This window comes from Alosa alosa, chromosome 18, assembly GCF_017589495.1.
Source record: "Alosa alosa isolate M-15738 ecotype Scorff River chromosome 18, AALO_Geno_1.1, whole genome shotgun sequence".
Lineage (NCBI taxonomy): Eukaryota > Metazoa > Chordata > Actinopteri > Clupeiformes > Clupeidae > Alosa > Alosa alosa.
Genome location: NC_063206.1, coordinates 22782320 through 22801284, shown reverse-complemented (window position 1 = coordinate 22801284; position 18965 = coordinate 22782320). Strand labels below are relative to the sequence as shown.

The 18965-nt window shown below is 43.4% G+C and overlaps 1 protein-coding gene across 5 annotated transcripts; it reads right to left on the bottom strand.

Annotated features, from left to right (window-relative positions):
- Positions 1-3548: 3548 nt before the first annotated feature.
- Positions 3549-18304, bottom strand: fam120b (family with sequence similarity 120B). Of its 5 annotated transcripts, XR_007196553.1 has the most exons (12): positions 16963-18304; positions 16671-16851; positions 16240-16341; positions 15908-16080; positions 12551-12643; positions 8069-8275; positions 7558-7666; positions 5554-5667; positions 5320-5380; positions 4931-4987; positions 4532-4787; positions 3549-3623 (listed from the first exon to the last, which is right to left on the bottom strand). XR_007196553.1 is itself a non-coding variant. In XM_048270449.1 (11 exons), the coding sequence occupies exons 1-10, from the start codon at positions 17965-17967 to the stop codon at positions 4951-4953; spliced, it is 2082 nt and encodes a 693-aa protein (XP_048126406.1). In that variant the 5' UTR covers positions 17968-18304; the 3' UTR covers positions 4197-4787; positions 4931-4950. The 5 variants fall into 5 exon arrangements, 4 of the variants coding, with proteins under 4 accessions (XP_048126406.1, XP_048126407.1, XP_048126408.1 ...); XM_048270449.1 differs by lacking the exon at positions 3549-3623 and having other exon boundaries at positions 4197-4787; XM_048270450.1 differs by lacking the exon at positions 3549-3623 and having other exon boundaries at positions 4197-4782.
- Positions 18305-18965: the final 661 nt, after the last annotated feature.

Here is an 18965-nt window from a genome sequence, read left to right as displayed (position 1 = left end):
GAGGAGAATAGCGACAGAGAGAATGATAGAAAAAGAAGAAGGGGAAAAAAGAATGTGTCTTTTATAAGGCAAATTAGTAACAGTTCGTCGCATCTCTCTGCTGTCCCAACTTAACCAAGCTGGGATGGCCGGGGCCATATATCACCAGGGAGGCTGGAAAAGAGGAGGACTGGACTGTCTCTGCTGACTGAAATATGTCCCCCTCTACAACAGGCTGGCCTCTTCTCTGAGAGGTGTTTTATGGCTGTGTAGAGGAGATGGAGGTTGTCATAGGATGAGTCTCAGGCCAGCATACTGACACAGACAGCAACAGGTCTCTTGAGACTATGAGGATACTATTAAGGGGAACATGAAGCCTTATTTTTCAAATTAAACCGCCATTAAGGGCCATGCTGCGATTTGATCTCCTATTTGTTTTCCTGATGAAGTATATAGACATTTAACTGTCATGATGTGAAATAACCACTGCTGTTTGTAAAAAGCATGTTGGCAGCAGAAACACAGATAAGTTCCACAAATCTATTTTTGCAGTAACCAGGAAGTTCTGACAATCAACAGAAAGTGTGCTCCCCTTCAATTATCACTTCAATATGCACATTCACAACAGGAACATAACCACGCTATCTGTCCAAATCTGTTAAGGTCTAATACCACAAACCACACATACACACATTCCGAGATGTCAGGGCTTTGAGTCAATGCTCTTCTCCTCTTTGAGATATACAACCAACTTTCTGTGCATAAAAGCAACAGCATGACGCTTCACCATCGACACAGGCTGCATACGTTTTCACTGCCAATTCAATGGAATTCATAAACACATATCAAAGAGGTTAAAACCACAAACATTTATTATCACGCATATAGCCAAAGGCTTTCTCACATCATTGTATGTGACAAGAGTTCCAGATGATCTCTCCTTAAAAAGAAAGTGCTACCCATGTGTCGACTCATTTTGAAGCGGCAGTGATAATTGCCCTTGCGTTTGTGCAGCGAAAACCACCCTCTGGCAAAGCTTCCCTTTGGCTTTGGAGCTGACCCTTTGGAAGCTAATATTATTAGCCCCACTCGCTCCCCCCTCCAAACCACTGAAGTGCCTTGAAAACAACAACAAAAAAGAGAAACCAGGGCCCAGAACTGCTGACTCCTTTTGAGTGCAATGTTCTTGTTTGCCCCTCTTTGCTGGCGTGGTGTGAGTCAATGTGCAATTACAGGAGGGGGGAGAAAAGAGAATCTGGAGCTGGGTTGCTTGCAGCATTTACTGGGTACTTATTTTTAGACTGGTGCAGTAAATATTGGTTGCTCTGTTTGTTGCGCATAGTCATCGGTGCTCTGATTGCCACTTTGTGCATAGGAATGACTAAGATAACTGTGTTTAATGTAATACTCCAGCAAGCAGTGTGTTGTGGATTATGGCAAGTCTGCACAACCTTCGCATCTTCACCTTGGACTCCACTCTGTCTGTGTCGCTCATTTGGTCGTGTGCTGGGAAGCAGCTCTTGAACAGTGCTGGATCATTTTTAACTAGAAAACTGTGTGTTTTGACTCAAGAATTCAAATTCTTGCTCCTAAAAAGGGAGGATCATTATAGAAAACAGATTTTGACAATCTGTAATTATCATGATTGCCACCATCATCCCAAGTAAACATGTCTATATTCATTCTACAGCCATCATTTTTATCACTGTAATGAACGCACATTAAGATGGATCAAAGCCACAGAGTAAGCTCTCGGTCAATCAACACCCCATAATGCTCACATAGAATAAACAATTACAGCATAGGAGGGTTTCTTGTCTTCTGTTTTCTTTTCTCCTCTGGCTTACCCCTGGGCCTAGCCTGCCTCACTTCCCCTAAAGACCTCTACCCACATCCAGCCAGAACAACTAACCCCAAACTCAAACCAGCAGCCGGCAAAGGCTTTCATTTTATTTCTAGGGGAGACGGCAAGAGGAAAGACAGACAGAGACCGACGAGACCGAGAGAGAGAGTGAAGGAGTGACAGATAGAGTAAGAGAGAGAACAAGAAAGAGAGAGAGAGAGAGAGAGAGACAGAGAGTGTATGAGGGTGGGGGTTCTTGGGTAGTTCAAGAGCCAATGATTATCCAGCCCTCACTCTCTCTGCCCCCTTTCCTACCAGTGAGGAAGCAGAGATGACAGCGTGCCAAAGCCTAGGTTCCTGTGGCAGACAACTACCCCCTCTGACCATCCACCCCCCTCCTGTCCACCAGCCACCCACGGCTCCCCTCATCCTGGTGCAGCCTGAACAGACAGCCGTCTCTCCCACAAACCCACCTCCGCCCCCTCCCCTCCATCCTCAGAGACACGCATGACTGAGCCCCGTCCCGCCACACTACACTGGGCCTGCCGCGCCGCGCCGAGCCACACCACAGCCAGGCACCATGGGCACCGCAGTCCCCCTCACGGTACCTCTCCGAGCCTGGCCCCCGGCGTCGGTCCCAGACCACACTACACCACACCACAGCGCACCGCTCGCTCGCTGCAGCGCTGCACCGCGCTCTGGCTGCTATATTTACAACGTACGGCACACAGGACCATAATTAAACAGATAATTGTGACTATTATGTGAAAAATAAAAAAGAAAAACAGTTCGTTTTTTGTTGTTGTTACTTCTTTTTTTTTCTCTCTCATGGTGTATTTTTGAAGCAAATGGCTTCTTTTTGGTAACCAGAGGGCCCAAAAGCTGCTGTGAACTGCTGTGAAGTTTATTTGCTTGAGTATTTTTTCCCCTCTGTCTGAGTTTAAAATGTGACATAGTGTAAGGGCATGTGTTTTTGGTCTTGCTCAGACGCAGATCTATTTCTGGGCAGCCACCTTGAGATTTTTCAGTATTTGTTTTGTACAAACAGCCCTGAAAATACACACTAACCCCAACCATTTCCCAATCATCATTCACATAGGAGCAAGTCCCTCCCTTCATATTCAAACCTTTTCACCCACCTCAGCACTGAACCCAGAGAGTACTGTACATCCATGACCTCATCACCATTGTGGCTTGCCAGCTTATTCTTTATCTTTCACAGCTTTTCTTTTACTTTATAAAAAAAAATAAATCAATCACTTCCATTTCCTGTACAGCCTATACAGTTTTCTGCTGTGAGTCATGTGTTTGTGTTAGCGCTATTTTTCATGTCAGCGAGTGCTTGGTTTTTCTGTAGATAAGGGGAAAGAGCTGTTCTCTGACCACTTGAGCGGTGGAACTTTCTCTCCATATCCTATTTCCGCTTGTGCAGTCATCTCATGGCAGCCTGTGAGAGGAGGGTCTGACCACTGCATGGGTAGAGAGAAATCCCTGCTTTTTTATGATGCTCTGTGAAGGCATCTGACTGATATTTATCATGTGTGGGCATGGCAAAAACAGCTCCTGTTAAATCCATTAAGAACTGAGAATGAAGAACTTCTGCTCACAGAGATGTACATGTTTTAGAGGGCATACATTATTGTCTGTGGAATGCTTTACACAGAGACAGTAGGGATTATGAAAGTAGTGACAGATACTCTTCTGCCTTGATGCTTTTTGAAAACTGACCTGACAGCGCACTGTAAAATTTGATTCGTCTCCAAATCAAAGTCAGCACAGCAGCCAGAGCAGCATCCCCAATCTATTAAAACACACAAACATACACGCACACACACAGTCAACACGACGTGGCAAAAGGCAAACCCCCCCCCTCTCAGCTGCCTCATGGCATGTGACTAATCCCAGAGATCACCACACTGATGTACATTATCGTAACACATTTACTCTTTCACAGCTAGCGAAGGGAACTGATCCAAGCTCATGTCAACCCCCACCCCCCTTCTATGTAGAGACTGTTCCATATGCCAGTGCCTGACAGACGTCTGCATGACTCCAGTGAAACTGGACCCCCTCCAAGCCGCACGGGCGGATAGATAAGGGCTCATCTGGGACTAATTATGGCAGGCTGAATATTCATCAGCGGGCGATTTCTTGGCCCGCGTGGCAGGGATCTTCCCTTTATTGTCACCGATCCATATGACCCGTTAAGAAGGGAAGACACATGTCAACTAAAGAGACATGAGGGGGTTAAGTAAATACATAGAAAAAATATGTTTTGTGTGCCACTAACGGTCTCTGAAACTCTGCTCTGAAAAGCATTTCAATCAAGAGGATATGAGCAACAGCTTTTTTTTTAATGTTTTTTATGTTTTTAAAGATATGCTTACTTGATTGCTTCCATCTTAGTTTTACATCAACAAAGCACTCAATGATTCAATTTCACTTTTGCTAGACATATTTGTGCTCAACAGCCAATCAAATTACACTCCATGGTCCAACCCATTATATTCTGTTTCCCATATATATCTGACAATACCTTTTGAGACCCATGTCAGTTATAATGTGCACGAAGGCATAGGGAAGACTGATGGGTGAATCTGCACTTACAACAGGTTCTCTGTGGGTTAAGAACTCTGATAGGACCATGATGGGGGTTGGGGGGGTAGGGTGGCATGTTTTGGGGGTTCCTCCTGGTCTCACATGTCTTACCAAAGGGACCCCATGAATCTTCCACACCTCAGTGCAATTCCAGCCAGGCATTCTGCGAGTCCCAGTCCTTGTCCTTCGTTTCTACCGGATGCCCCAACAGAGCTCTGAGTGAAGTCAAAACAAAGTGGCGAGGGAAGACGGATGTTGCCGTGTGTGGCGTCCTCTGGGGTTTCCTCCATCACGATTCCTATCACACAGCCTTCAGAGCCCCTCCTTACCCCACACGCCGACTCCTCCCATGTCCTTCCATACTGTTCTAGAAGTGCCATGCAGTGACAGGAGATGATTTTTACCCTCTGGTTTTAAGTTGTCTTTATTGAGCGGTTTTGTTGCTGTTGACAAAACATATTTATACAATTGCACAATAAATTGTCTGCAAATCTGCAAATTCTGTGTAACCTTCTAAACCTGGTGGTGGCTCATGGGCAGTAGGGCCTGGGGTTATTCTGGGGCCATCTACAATAGAAGAAAATGGGTAAGACATGTTAGACAGAATAGAGTACCCTGGGAGAAAAACAAACCAGCCAAGAATTCACTGATGACTGCACATCAAACAGAGTCCTGAGCAGGAGTCATATTCACATATTCTACTCACACAGATGTGTTCTCACACTGATTCATGAGTTACTAACTGGTAGAGAAACTGAGTGGAAGATCATGTAAAAATGTAGCTGTACTATTTGATATATGAATACCAGGTCACATAGGTTCAGTACATACACACAGATTTGCTTGAACATGTATGGTTAGTGTTACTATGAATAACAACTTTGACAAAAAGTCTTCACCTTGGAGCTAACCGATATCTCCTCCTTTCCGGACGGCGTGCACTTGATCGAGATCCACAACCTAAATGAAAAGTGATACAGATGTTAAAGGTGCAGTCAGGGATTCTGCATGATTTCAAGCCCATAACATTTTTGGCCACATTCAGCAATCATCTCCTCACAACCGCTAGCAGCGGTCATTCAACATGCATGGGTGTTTGTGATGATGAGTCAGATCTTTACTCTCGGCAGTACCTTGCATGTAGGCTCCAGTCCCTCTGCCATGTGGCCTATTGCTGTGCAGTGAAGACCCACAATGCCTTGGGGTACTGTCTCCCCAATAGCATGCTTCCTGGTTCACAGACCTCTCTATGGAAATGAAGGAAGGAGAAAAAAATAATTTAGACACAGTTTTAATTGTAGGTTTTGACACTCTCGCTCTAAATATTCACTATGGAGCCCAAACATTAAGAATATTCTGGAAAGGCATACCATACAATTCCTCGTGGCCTGAACCCCACCACCATCTCCCCACAGGACTCTCGCAGTGATTACTAGTTGAGTTTCAGGCATAAATTAAAGACATACCTTTTTATAAGTCTGCTGTAGAGTGGCCACTAAAAGAAGAGTATCATTTTTCACAGACAGTCTCTACTGTCTAGAGCACTGAACAATGTTACAACCAAAAAAAATATAACAAAAGAGACTGGGTACGGAAAAAAAAGATGACTGACTTCTGCAAAACACACACTTAAACACAAATACTTGGAGCCGATTGTTGTCTATATTTTTTGGATCGTTCTTGGTTGGAAATTGCAGAAGGATGTTTTTTTCCTCCCAGCATTATATTTTTTCCCTGTCCCTAAGGAATTAAATACTATGGCTCCGGCCTACTATTTTCCAATCATATTGTCAGCACATGATTCCAATATTTACTGAAACAACAGATTTGAAAGCGGGTGGTAGATGGTTGCTTGCCATGCGGGAAAGACAAAGACACTTAAATTGAACATTAATGCAGCATCCAGACAACAGAATGTTCTCGATCTTGACATACGTCTGTTTTCCCCGTCTTAAGAAAATCCCCCAAAATGCCATTAATCTGATCTGTTTTACTTCCCTCTGCATGGATCAATCTCATGCTATTGCACATCAAGCAGGCACTCATAAACACTGGCTTTATTCTCATGCTGTGTGGCTTTCTCTCTGGCCTTTTCCCTAAAAATAAAACATGAAGTACTGGTACATAAAATAACAATGAAATGTTGATGAAAAATACATCAATACACCATTACAACCACATTATGTTCATAAAACCTGGCAAGCTGCACATAGATAAATAATACTACTCCATGGCAACCCCATATAGCACCTGATTCTGAAGCAGCAGATCTGAGTCTGCCCAGGGCCGAAGTTGGCTACTATCTGCCCTGCCGCAAGGCAATCCATGTCACATGTGCTGCTCAGTGTCAGGATGTAGAGGGGAAAAAAACAGATGGATACAATTTTGCAGTTGGGGCTCTTTTAATCTCGCGAACAGAACCGCAGCGCACTGGATGCCGTTTGAAAGAAAAGGGAGTTTGAGGGGTTTCGTAAAAGGCCCCCACGTTGTAATTTTGTTGTCTTGTTATGTTACTTAATATAGCACACTTCCTATAAAAAGCAACCCTGAATTATTTCTGTTATGACAAAGCATCCTGTGGATCCAGAACTGTCTGCCACCGGAACACTGGCTATGCCAGGGCCCAGCTGGATGCGATTAGGTGGACTGTTGGGTATTGTGATGCTGGAGGGGCACCAACTGCCTTACATTGTTTGGTTGCATACCCTCCTGTATTATTCTTTCCTTTTTGATTTACAACATATGGATAATAATGATAGGCTGTCTTTAGAAAGCGCCGGAGTGTGTGGGTAATGGTCTCTGCCGCTGGAATCGCAGTGGAGACAGAATCTTTTAACCATGTCTGCACGCGCTTTCTGTTGGCTGTAAAACAGCGCTGATGCGCCGCAATATTACAAACCAAAGCTGATCAAATGTTGCGAAACATTTCAAAGGCTTCAACTGTCATAAACTGGTTCCATGGCTGCATCTTTGATGCTGTAAAAGCAGCAAGGTCAACATTAACATTCTCAAACAGACTGTGTCTGTGTAAACACAGCATTATGGGCACAAAGAGTTCTGAGCACTGTCAGTTAAAGAAAGGAGGGGAAAAAAAGACAGACATACGGCTCTAACATAAGGCACCAAACAAATCTCACCAAGTTCTTGCTGAGTTCTCCTTGGAGCTGCCTGTATTGTTCTACCACGTTTCCTGCAGGTATCAAGAACCAGCTCTCTGAGAGAGTAGAACTGTGAGATCCAGGAGCTCTGCAAACAATTTGGGCACATAATTAGTGTTGTTTTTGCTATGCATCATTTATGGTTGTTACACATGCAATAAATCCCCATTCATGGTGGAAAAGAATTGGTTTATATGGATCCCTCAAGGGTTTCTCATCTTTTAATCTGGTTATATTTAGCCACAGTTTAAAACCTAGCAGACACATTCCTCTTACTGTGTTATCTTGAACCTTCTCTCTTCTGAACCAACTGCCATATAGGGTTCCTCAGAAACTATTTCAAGCCTTAGAATCAACATTTTTCTCATTGTTTATCTTTGGTGGATAGTGTTTCACTTTTACCAACTGAATGTTAATGCATTAGGATAATTTCCTCATGTTGCCACTAATATATGCGTTCAAATGAGTAGGAATGCATCTCATTACTCACATTGCCCTCCAGGAGTTCCTCAGTGGCCCGTCCAGACTGTGCCAGCAGATACTTTTGGTGAAAGAGCAGGCCATCAAACATCCTCCAGGGCATCAGGTCCTCCATGCTGAGGGGAGAGCCACAGGCGCTGTTGGCTGCCACCATGTAGGTGAGCCCCCGCACAAACAGGGAGCCCAGCTGAACAGCCCTGGCGTCCACACATGGAACCTGCCGAAGGGAGTGCAGGAATATATATGGCTGTTAGATCACATCTACAACTAAATGGTGGGGAAGATAACTATATTTTCTATTTCTATAATATCATGTATATAATGTTATACCATATATAAAGCAATGTCGATATCATTGACATATACTTGTCATCATTGGCCGCTTGGCAAATGATTTAATCTTTGATTTACATGATAGAGATCTACAGATGTTGTGGGACATCTGTGGGATTCTCGCACTATACTGTACCTGGCAAATTAACAAAGGGACTGAGAGGCCTCAATTGAGTACAATACACCTCTCCAACACCATCTGCACTCACTCGGTGGGGGTTAAGATGTATTACTAGCCTCATTGTGCAACAGCGGTTTTAAGCTCTTGTTTCAGAGAGATGTTATTTCAAACAAGTAGCCCACACCTCAAATGCACAAAAAAGGCAACAAGAGAAGTGTGGCAGAAGAAAGGGCAAGAGTGGATATTTCCTAGACTGGGCGGACGCACACACACACACACACACACACACCCAGATAGCCCTGGGGCTGCTCACCTGTTGAAGAGGTACAGGGACGCATGGGGCAGATGTTCCGCTAGCAATGTTTACCCTCCAGCCTCACCTGCACCCCCTCCCCACCTCTACACACACACACACACCACCCCCCCCCACCCTTCGCCTGCACCAGACTGGAGATAAGAGACATGCCTGATTAGACTGATCTCACACACACACACACACACACACACACACACACAAGTGAGGGAAGATTGTGGGCCTACCACCTGCTCGCCACTCAAACACAGCTTAACCTAAAGCAAACAAAGGGCAGGCGCAGTAGATAAAGGCCCTTGTGCAGACAGCGGCTTGCACCTCCCAGGCGGACGGCCATGCACACACACACACACACACACACACAGAACACACACACACACACACGCACACACACACAGAACACACACACACGCACGCGCACACGCACGCGCACACACACACACAGTCCCTCAGCTGGCAACCCTATGTCCTCCTCTGTTTGCCTAGTGGTCTGCTGCTGTTTGAGTGATGTGATGAGATGTCAAACCTTCAGAATGAGACTGTGTGTGTGTGTATGTGTGTGTGTGTTTACTGCAGGCCCTAGCATTAGTCTTTAGTTTGTCGTCTATACATTATACACTTACTTTTGTTGATGATGTAAGAAGTCCTGGTCTAAATAAAATGAATTGAGAAAACACGAGAGTAATTTTGCCTGTGATCAATTCCAATTAACTGTGATAGAAGCCATGGTGTACAGCGAGCCTTTTGAAGACACCTCTCTATCGCTAAACTACTTTTACAGCTCAACTAGTATATATTCTTTAGCCCCATCAGAGGAGAGGGGCTGAGTAAACCAGTCGGCTAACTGGAAACAGTGAAAGCTGTCCTGAGGAGGGAGGCACTTGTGGCTCCCCAAAACATAAACAAAGAACCACTCCTCAAGCCAGATGCCAGCAAGGCTCACAGACCCTCAGGGCAGAGCCCGGAGATTCTGGGTAACCCCTGGCGTCTGTGCCACAGAGACCGGCAAGACAGAAAAAAACAAGATACAAAACTATGGGACTTGTAAAATGCAAATTTCCCAGCTTCATTTAGTTTTGTTAGGGAAGGATTAAAACCACTTACATACTCTCAAGCTATTTATAATATTAAGGGTGAAATATATTTCTAATGGTGTAAAAATTAGGTATAAATATTTATTTAGGATATGTTTCTGTGATAAGACTTGCTGTAGTGTTGGATTGCACTTTCCAAAAATATCATGTTTAATTGTATGTATTTTGTCTGTGGTTTTGTTTGTTTTGTGATCTGTGTGTGAGAGAGACTGATTGCATATGTGTGTATGAGAAGCGTGTGAGTGTGTGTGTGTGTGTGTGTGTGTGTGCTGCCATGCAAGCCACTCTGCATGTGGCAAGTTAGAGTAAGTGTGTGTGTGTGTGTGTGTGTTTATCATTCCCCCAGCATTCTGATGCAGTGGAATCCCCAATCCCTTTCTGTTAAGCACATTCCCTCAGTGTGCCAAAAGCGTGGGCCTCCGGATGGCTGTTGAGGGAGTTTGGAGCGAGGACTCGGACAGTGCCCCGGCCCGAGTCCCTCTACCATCTGTCTCTCCCAGGCTCAACCGCCTCTCTGTGCCCCCCCACCCCCCCTTCTCCACTCCTCTTCTCTTCTCCTCTCCTCTCCTCCTCCTCTGTCTTCTCCTCCACCTCTCCCCTCCCCTTCTCCACCCCTTCTGAGATTTCAGGCAGATGTGACAGTATCGCTCCTGATGGGGGAGGGAACAATGGCGCGTGCGACAGGTGCTCCCCCGTGAGAGACCCCCCTTTTTTTTTTTTTTTTTTTTAAAAAACCTCCAGCTCCCGGGAGGCAGGACAGCCTTGCGCGCTTTAATCTGGCCAACAGCAGGCTGTCGCCACTGCACACACACACACACGTCCCCCGACCCCTCCCGCCTACCACCATTTGACACCTGCTGCTGCTGTGCGCTCATTGAAAGTGTGCACTCTCTCTCTCTCTCTCTCTCTCTCTCTCTCTCTCACACACACACACACACACACACACACACACACACACACACACACACACACACGATCATTCAGAACTCAATCGCAGGCATGAAAACAACACTCACATGACTTCATCTGGGCAGAGACACAAACACACCGCCTTGCCTGTTGTCCCACTTCATCACTATCATCAATGGTCTGCCCAACTCAAAACAAAGGGAAAAACTGACTCTATTGTCTATTTTGGGGGACTGCCAGTTCCTGCCTTATTCCACAATAGCAATCTATGAACCAAAAAACATTTCTACTATCAGAAAACAATAATGAACATTTACCCAATAATGATATTTACATTAAACATTATGCTCTAGTATTTATCCTATTAAAGTGCAATGTTACATTATCAACCCAAAATTACAATAATCAAAGCTTATCAGTCTTTTGTGGCAGCCTGAGTGTCTCAAGTTTCGCCACAAGGCTCAAACACGCACCCACAGGAAGCCACCACATCCACAGTTGTATAAACAAAAGATGCACGGCGAGTATCCAGGTCTAGGATCCTCCGAGTAACCCTAGAATTGTAGGGTTGGTGGAGGTTTGTGTGTGTGTGTGTGCGTGCGTGTGTGTGTGTGTATGTGTGTGTGTGCGCATGTATGCATCTGGGTATCTATGTATAGTGCACAGGAGGTTTCTAACAAAGCCTCTAGTGCCGCTCTGAGACCAAAGCTATATAGGAAGCCTTTGTAAATCACGAGGTGACTTCCTAAATGTCTCTGCTGGGGTCCTAAGACCCTTCCAGCACCATCTATTATCTGCAGGCTGCAATAGGAGCACTGCACTGCACTGGATTGCGCTGTGCTCTGGAGGCCATGAGGAGCAGGCTGGGAGAGAACCGTGGGCCGCCCTCAGTGGCGGCGGGGTCTGAAATAGCGCGCATGGCAGGTTTAAATTAGGGGTGGGCGGCGAAACGAAGCTGTGGTCAGCGCCGGAGCCCGTCAGCCTGCCAGCGCATCGCACTCCTCAGGTTCAGCCCAGGAAGGGGAGGGTGTGGGTGTGGGTGCTGATGGTGGTGGTGGTGGAGGAATGGGGTGGGAGACAGGAATGTCACAATTTTGCCCCGAATTATCCCCACAAACATTTTTTTTTTACTTTTTCAACTTTCTTTTTTCCACACTGACTTGACTAACTGAGCTGAGGAAAAAATAGGAGAGTAAAATAATTATTCCCATCCAAAAAAGAAAAACATTCAAGACTTGTTTTAATGGTGGCCTTAATTCCCCACACTAACCCTTCTTTGTTGTAGTGCTGGTTTGGCCTGACACCAAGTTGTTTCACAAAAGATGGCCACCGAAATGGCAACAGCTCTGGTGTCTCCATGGCGGTAGACAAGAGACATTCACTTTCTAAGGCAGACAATATAGGCTCCTGCACCATAATGTTGACAAACAGTAATTCAGGAATCTTAAAAAAAAAAACTGCATACCTCCATCTGTATGTTGCTAAAGATAAAACCCTCAAATGTAAACGTGGAATGAAGTAACAAAATGGGTAATATGTCAAGTGTAAACAAACCCACTGTCTGGAAAGAAAAGAACTGTTTGGGTTTGCAAATTCTCTTTTCTAACCCACTCCAACCTCAATGTGGGAAACAAACAGACAGTGGGTGTTGCTGTTGTCATGCTAACTACGAACAGAGTGGATAACGACAACAACTTAATAGAAGAGGTTGATGGGACTCACCTTTGTATGGCACAAGTCTGTGTACGTCTTCAATCTGACACAGACGGCCTGGCTTAGATAAGCATCTACATCTTCCAAAGAGAGGTGTGTCACCTGAAAACAATCACAAACAATCACAAATAAGAAAACACAAGGCATAAATCACATCACAACACTGGCAATGCTGGAAAACAATATTGTCAGGGATATACACAGCTCCCACAAGTCAAAGGTGATCATCACAAGAAAACCATGAACGGCACCCCTAAGTAGTGGCTATGGAGTCTGGGACAGTCTGTTTAACACAACAAACAGAGATAAAGAGGAACCTCAGCACAAATGCAAACATGAAGCAAAATGAAAGTGAGGGAGCAGTCAAAACAGTCATAGGAGTAACATGATAGTTTGTGGCACAATAACACGATTATGTGGCCAGCAAAAAAATGCCTGGAGCATGTCTTTCATGGCTACGGTCACTGATTTGCCTCAAGACTATGTGGAAAGCTTGGCTTCATCTTGGCGACCGCATCTCTTCCAAACAAACGGAGAGAATGTACATCTTGCATTCTAATGCATCGTAAGACATGAAAATGTGACAACTGAAAAGAGATGGGGGATGCACACCAAGAGAAGCTGCTGACTGTTCAGCAGACTCTGATAAGGACACGCTTCAATGGGGCCTGGGGAAACTGCTTGGTAGGTGCGGTCAAGCCATGGCCCAAGCAAACGTAACTTTACTGTTCCAGTACCATGTAAAGTGTTCCAAAAGACAACGCATGGCGCTTCATTTCCTACCCCACGTCAGTCATATACCTGTGTTTTCTTAAGAATACAACTTTGCTTCACCATAAGATTACTATTTACTGATATGAAACAGTGAAAGGCAGCATGATGCCTTCATAATATAGTAACTGGAGACACTGGAGTTATGGACATTTAATGCATCATGCAGATATTTACCATTTGCATATATGTTTGCATATACACCTTTGGCAATATAGGGTCATGTCAAAGAGAGAATAACAAATAGTCCTTTCCGCTAACTATCCAGGCAATTTACTATGTAGTTTTGTGCCTCCTGTCTTAAACCCAGTGAAAATGAAAGAACAGCTTTAACAGCAGCACATGATCACAATATCTAAAATACACTGATTAAAAGGAAAGGTAGCTTTTATTAGTCTAAACTGAAATGTGGATGGTGGTGGTTAGGATCTTGCTCATGGCATTAAAGTGGCAAATAGATTTTACCTAGTTATTAAATTGGCTTTAGTTAGACTCTCTTTGCTCGTCATTCAAATTAGGGCTCCTAGACCAACAGTCCATAATAGGTCTTTAACAAAAGCACATCTCTGTAGGCCTTGTGTGCGAGTCTGTGAGCGACTTTTGTGCGAGTCTGCTGACTGTTGATCAGGCTGTTTGTGACTTCAACATATTTTTTTAATAATACCTTCATGCGTTTCACACCAATTACAGTCAAAAGTGTACAAGACAGGGCTAATTGTAATTTGAAGAACGTTACTGCTGATGACATTGTGGTTCACTTCTGAATATTTTCTATTTGCTATACTAAAAAGAACAGTAAAAAGATGGTTAAAAGTCAGGTTAAGTTCTTACTTCATTCTCTGGTTAAATCAAAAGCTATGTCACTCAAGCTAGCACATTACCAGTTAAAACTCTGACAGGACTATTTATTTTAAAGGCTGGCAGGGACAGTGTTGACACATAACCAAATTGAAAAGTCTGATTCATGGCAAACAACTTCTCATACACACATCTCTATTTCATTTAAATAATGAAAAACACACATCACGCGCAGTCGTGCTAGATGTATGTACAACTTCAATATATATATATATATATATATATATATATATTTTTGTGTCTGGCTTGGCAACAAATTGAAAAGCTTGAAGAGTAAAGCTGACTCAATATATCTGCTCGGAGAATGCTTTTTGTCACTCAACAGGTTTGACCGTCATAAAATATGAATTGCACACATATGTCTCCCCAAACCACTGAAATAAACAATACAGAGATCACAGCTGATTTTGTGGCAGATCCGCAACAGATCAGATCCAGATTCCTTCTCATCAGCTGCACAATGCAAAAGCAAGCCTCCTTTCCTTTGAAACCCTCGACTTATCTGTAAATCATACTATTGGTTTTGAAGTACAGCAGTATAAAAGTTACCCAACCACACAAATAATATGGCTGTATGAGAAAGACAAAGCAATAAGATAGAATCTGTCTCAATAATAAATGGCAAGGGGAAGAGAGCAAACAACTTCATAAAGATTATAACAACATACAGTTTATAATTTATAACAACATAAAGTTTATAATTTTAAGGAGAAGTTGGGGTGCATAAAATTCAACAGAAATCAGTTATCAACTAGTATGTGAGTGTAGCCTGGGAATACCCATACAAAGTTTCTGCAGGTTCGTCTGGTCAAGAGGCCATTGAAGCCCATTTCCAATGTCCCTAAAACACGGGCGCGCAAATATAATCACTAATCCGGCATGGACGTGCATTTCCTTGGAATTGAGTAAAAAATTGCATTTAAAACCTTAATTTACAAGATTGCTACACATGATTTGATTGTTAAAACTTAAATTGGAGTTTAATGCACCAATTTAAGTTTAATTTCACTGTTAGTTACGCCCCTGCTGGAAGTCGTAAGTCAATTAACCTTTTCCAGACCCACTTGAGAAGCAGGACTTGGTGGTTAGCGATGTAACTTAGGGTTTTAACTTGTTTCAACTGATATGAAGGTGGTTCTCTTTTAACTGAGGTACGGTACATCGCCATGGTAACTTATGCTGAACTCCTAACCTGGGATAGTTTTTTCTCATATGGTGGGCGTGTCAGATGTGCTATTCTATCAGCACTGACATGTATACAAAACCCGCCACGTCAAAAAGGCAAAGGCAATTTACAGATGAAAGATAAAAATTAAAAGTCGAAAAGAAAATATTTACATCGATTTCTTGTTAGATTTTGTCCAGTGAGCTAACAAAAGACACCCTGCCCATGTTGAACTTGCTTCGTAGTAAAAGATCCCTACTTTGCAAACACTAATAATATTTCAAGAATCTTCACATAGAGTGCTGCTGTTTACTGGGTGTTTGACTATGATCACTATCATTGAGTTGCACTGTGTATGAAACGCACTAAATAAATTAACTTGACTTGACTTAATAATAGCAAAAACGGTGGAGACTTACAGTAAGTTACCTAGCTTGCTAAACTGGTACAATTTAAGAAATTGTTTGCCTATACATTATATTGTTACATTTTTGCAGAATGTTTTAATGATGTTGCTTTAATAAGAAATGTTTTAGATCATTAGTCATTTTTACAGGTTGTTGATGCTTCACCTGTAGGACAATGTATGTGACCAGGCACAGGACAACAACGAGTGGGACTTCAAGGCTATCCAACACCTCAGCATACTCCTTTAGGCCAAGAAGAGCAAGGAAAGTAGAAAACTGCTGAGGTCTTACTTCGGTGTCTTTCCTAAACCACAGGTCTCTTAAATCCATTTTTATTTCTGTTGAACAGACACATATCACATATGAAAAAGACAATATTTGCTTTTTGTAAAGCATTGGCTCATGTGATCTATACCCAGATCTGGTAAAATAACAGGCAACAATGTAACATACGGTGTACTGTAATAATCTCTACATGGCATTTACAACCTTAATACCTGAATCACTGAACTGCTTAGGTGACACCAGTTTGGGCTCCTTCAGTGTGTTTCCAGGAAAGACAAACCACTCCTTCACTACAGGCACCGGCACAGCATGACCTTAGAAAGACAATCATATCAAACACTTTTTCCAGTTCAGGCATTATCAGTACATTTTATGTTCAGATTTAGAAATGTATACAGCTGGTGGTGGTACACTCATGGCCAGATAATAACTTCAGAGGAATATACAAATAGTGAGGTATTGACTTATGATAAGGTCAAAGGGACAGGATAACTTTACAGTATATAACCTGTGTGAAAGACACCTGTTATAAAGTTGAACTTCTGTGTATGAACCCTCAGGTCTTGTACAAACCCTCAGATCTTGACACAGAAGTTTCATTTTCAAGCTTTCCCCATCCCACATACAGTGGCAAGCACAGTACCTGGTTGTGTTGGGAGAAGAAGGCCATATATACTCTCTCTGACAAGCTCAAACACAGAGGCCTGAGAGGGGAGTTCGATGTTCTCTTCATCTTCAAGAGTGTTGCTGCATTCAACAACTCCATCATACAGGATATTATATAGCATAAAGCACTCAGCTCTTGAATGCTTCTCTTTGGCAGCCTGCAGTGTAAAAGGGATTACATTAATATAGCTATTATTAACTATTTACATGATTACCACAACACAAATAACGCAATTTAGTTATTTTTACAAGATATGAACAGTTATTACCTGCAATATATCCGCATCAACAAACTTCTCCATTGCACAGATTGTATAAGCATCACACAACTTTTGGTTTGTCCATGGGAATCTTTGACCTGGAAGCAAATAGGAGTGCATTCCATTTTCCAGGAGATGTTTGTCTCCAACCGGAAGTGATAGAGAGGCAATGCCCTCAGACCCATCTCTGAGGGGATGATAATTGCTAATGAAATCAGCAACAGCAAGGACCTTTTCCCCTTGACGTCGCCCATGTCTGCTGCGATACTCATTTACCAATCTGTATCGGATGTGCCTAATACAAGTGTCTGGAACTACATCATTCCCCAAAAGACAAGCCATCAGTGGGAGGTCTGTTTTCTCCAGCCCCAGAGCATGGCACAGCCTTTCTCTGGAAAACAGCACAGTGGTCATGCTCTGCAAACACAGCTTACTCGCTGACAGGTACGGGACAGTATCATATATGACATAGTCTGAGTCCTGACCAAGAATGCCCATGCAGTTCTGATTGTTGGCATAGCTGGCGATTTCATAGTCACCTTCTCGGGTGGAGCACTTGGTCTCTTGTCCCAGTGACTTGAGGGCAAACCGGGAGAAGGTGGCCAGGCCGGACGGGAGAGTGAACATGTCCCTGCCAGGCTGCTGGCCATGGCCCTTAATGACATGGAATAACTTAGCAATGTCCTTGTTTGACCTGAGCCGGCGTCGTACCCATTCGGCTCGCTTGCGTTCCTCCACTACCCCGTCAAAGTAAAACACCAGCCTAATACCTGCTGCAGAGAATGCAGACACAAACTCATTCAAAATGTGCAAGTACTCTTTCCACTGTCCTCCGTGAACCCATGCTTGACAGCTGTACCACTGTCTCACACATGCCATTCCATCAACTACCAGTGTGGGACTGCTGCCTGGGTATTCATTCATATGATCCACTGCCATCTTTTTTAAGTCCACTTTTATGCATGTCTCCGGGCAACAGTCCTCCATGAAGTGGTTAAGTCCCTGGACACCCATTTTATACTCTAATTGTTCAAATGGGTTATGGTTGCAAACGTCTATTAACTACAAGGCTAGCCTACTGTCGACTATTACTCAAATTCAATAATACGTTGCATTCTTCTGTCTAGCTAAGACAGGCTAGGCTGCATATTTCATTTCTACGAAGCTTAGTTAACAAACCAACTACTACAACATTATTTCTCCATCAGTGAAAACATGCACTCCAAAATATTTACCTAGTGACAAAAATAAAGTGCAGCATTACTATGAAACAATGTTTGCCCAAAATCTCCACACACGCTCAACCGATATCAGTCTTGTTTATTCCGGAAGTTGTTCCATCACTAAAATGAGTCCGGAGAATTCGATGGCTGACAGCGATGGTGTTGCAGTTACAGCAACGTCTATGGTTACAGCTATGGCTTGATACAAAGTATCCCTTCACTGTTACGAAAATGCATTCGTATCCTTTGCTGTCATTATCTGAATTAGAATCCAGGTCCCATTTTGTAGGACAGCCTACAATTTATGGCTATAAATCTACACAAGATTAATAATGTTGGCTAACTTATTTAATTGGGCAAATTTGACTAGGCTTGCTTTTTTAAAAGACTCTAAAAAGAAGTGGGATTTGATAGGCATATTGTAATTCCCTTGGCCAAGGCTTAGGTCTACTCTATTCAATAGACGATCCCATTCAATAGCCGAATTTTAGGAACAAATCATAGATCTTGCCTGGGACTCTGGGACTTCCAGACAGCCTAACGTTAAATGGACTCAACCCAACATCGGACGGAACACACAATCAGGCAAAAAGGGATCGTTGGGCTGGTAAATCGTGTGGTCTGTTAACATGTTACCAGTAGCTCATGATTAATTTAAAGTAACTTATGACACGATTCCTCATGCCTCTACATTATTTGAAACATTGCTTAGCCTGCAAGAGTCTCCATTCCTACCAGATGATTGACCAGATTTAGGGGGTTGGGTTGTAGCCCACTCTGCGCACCGGA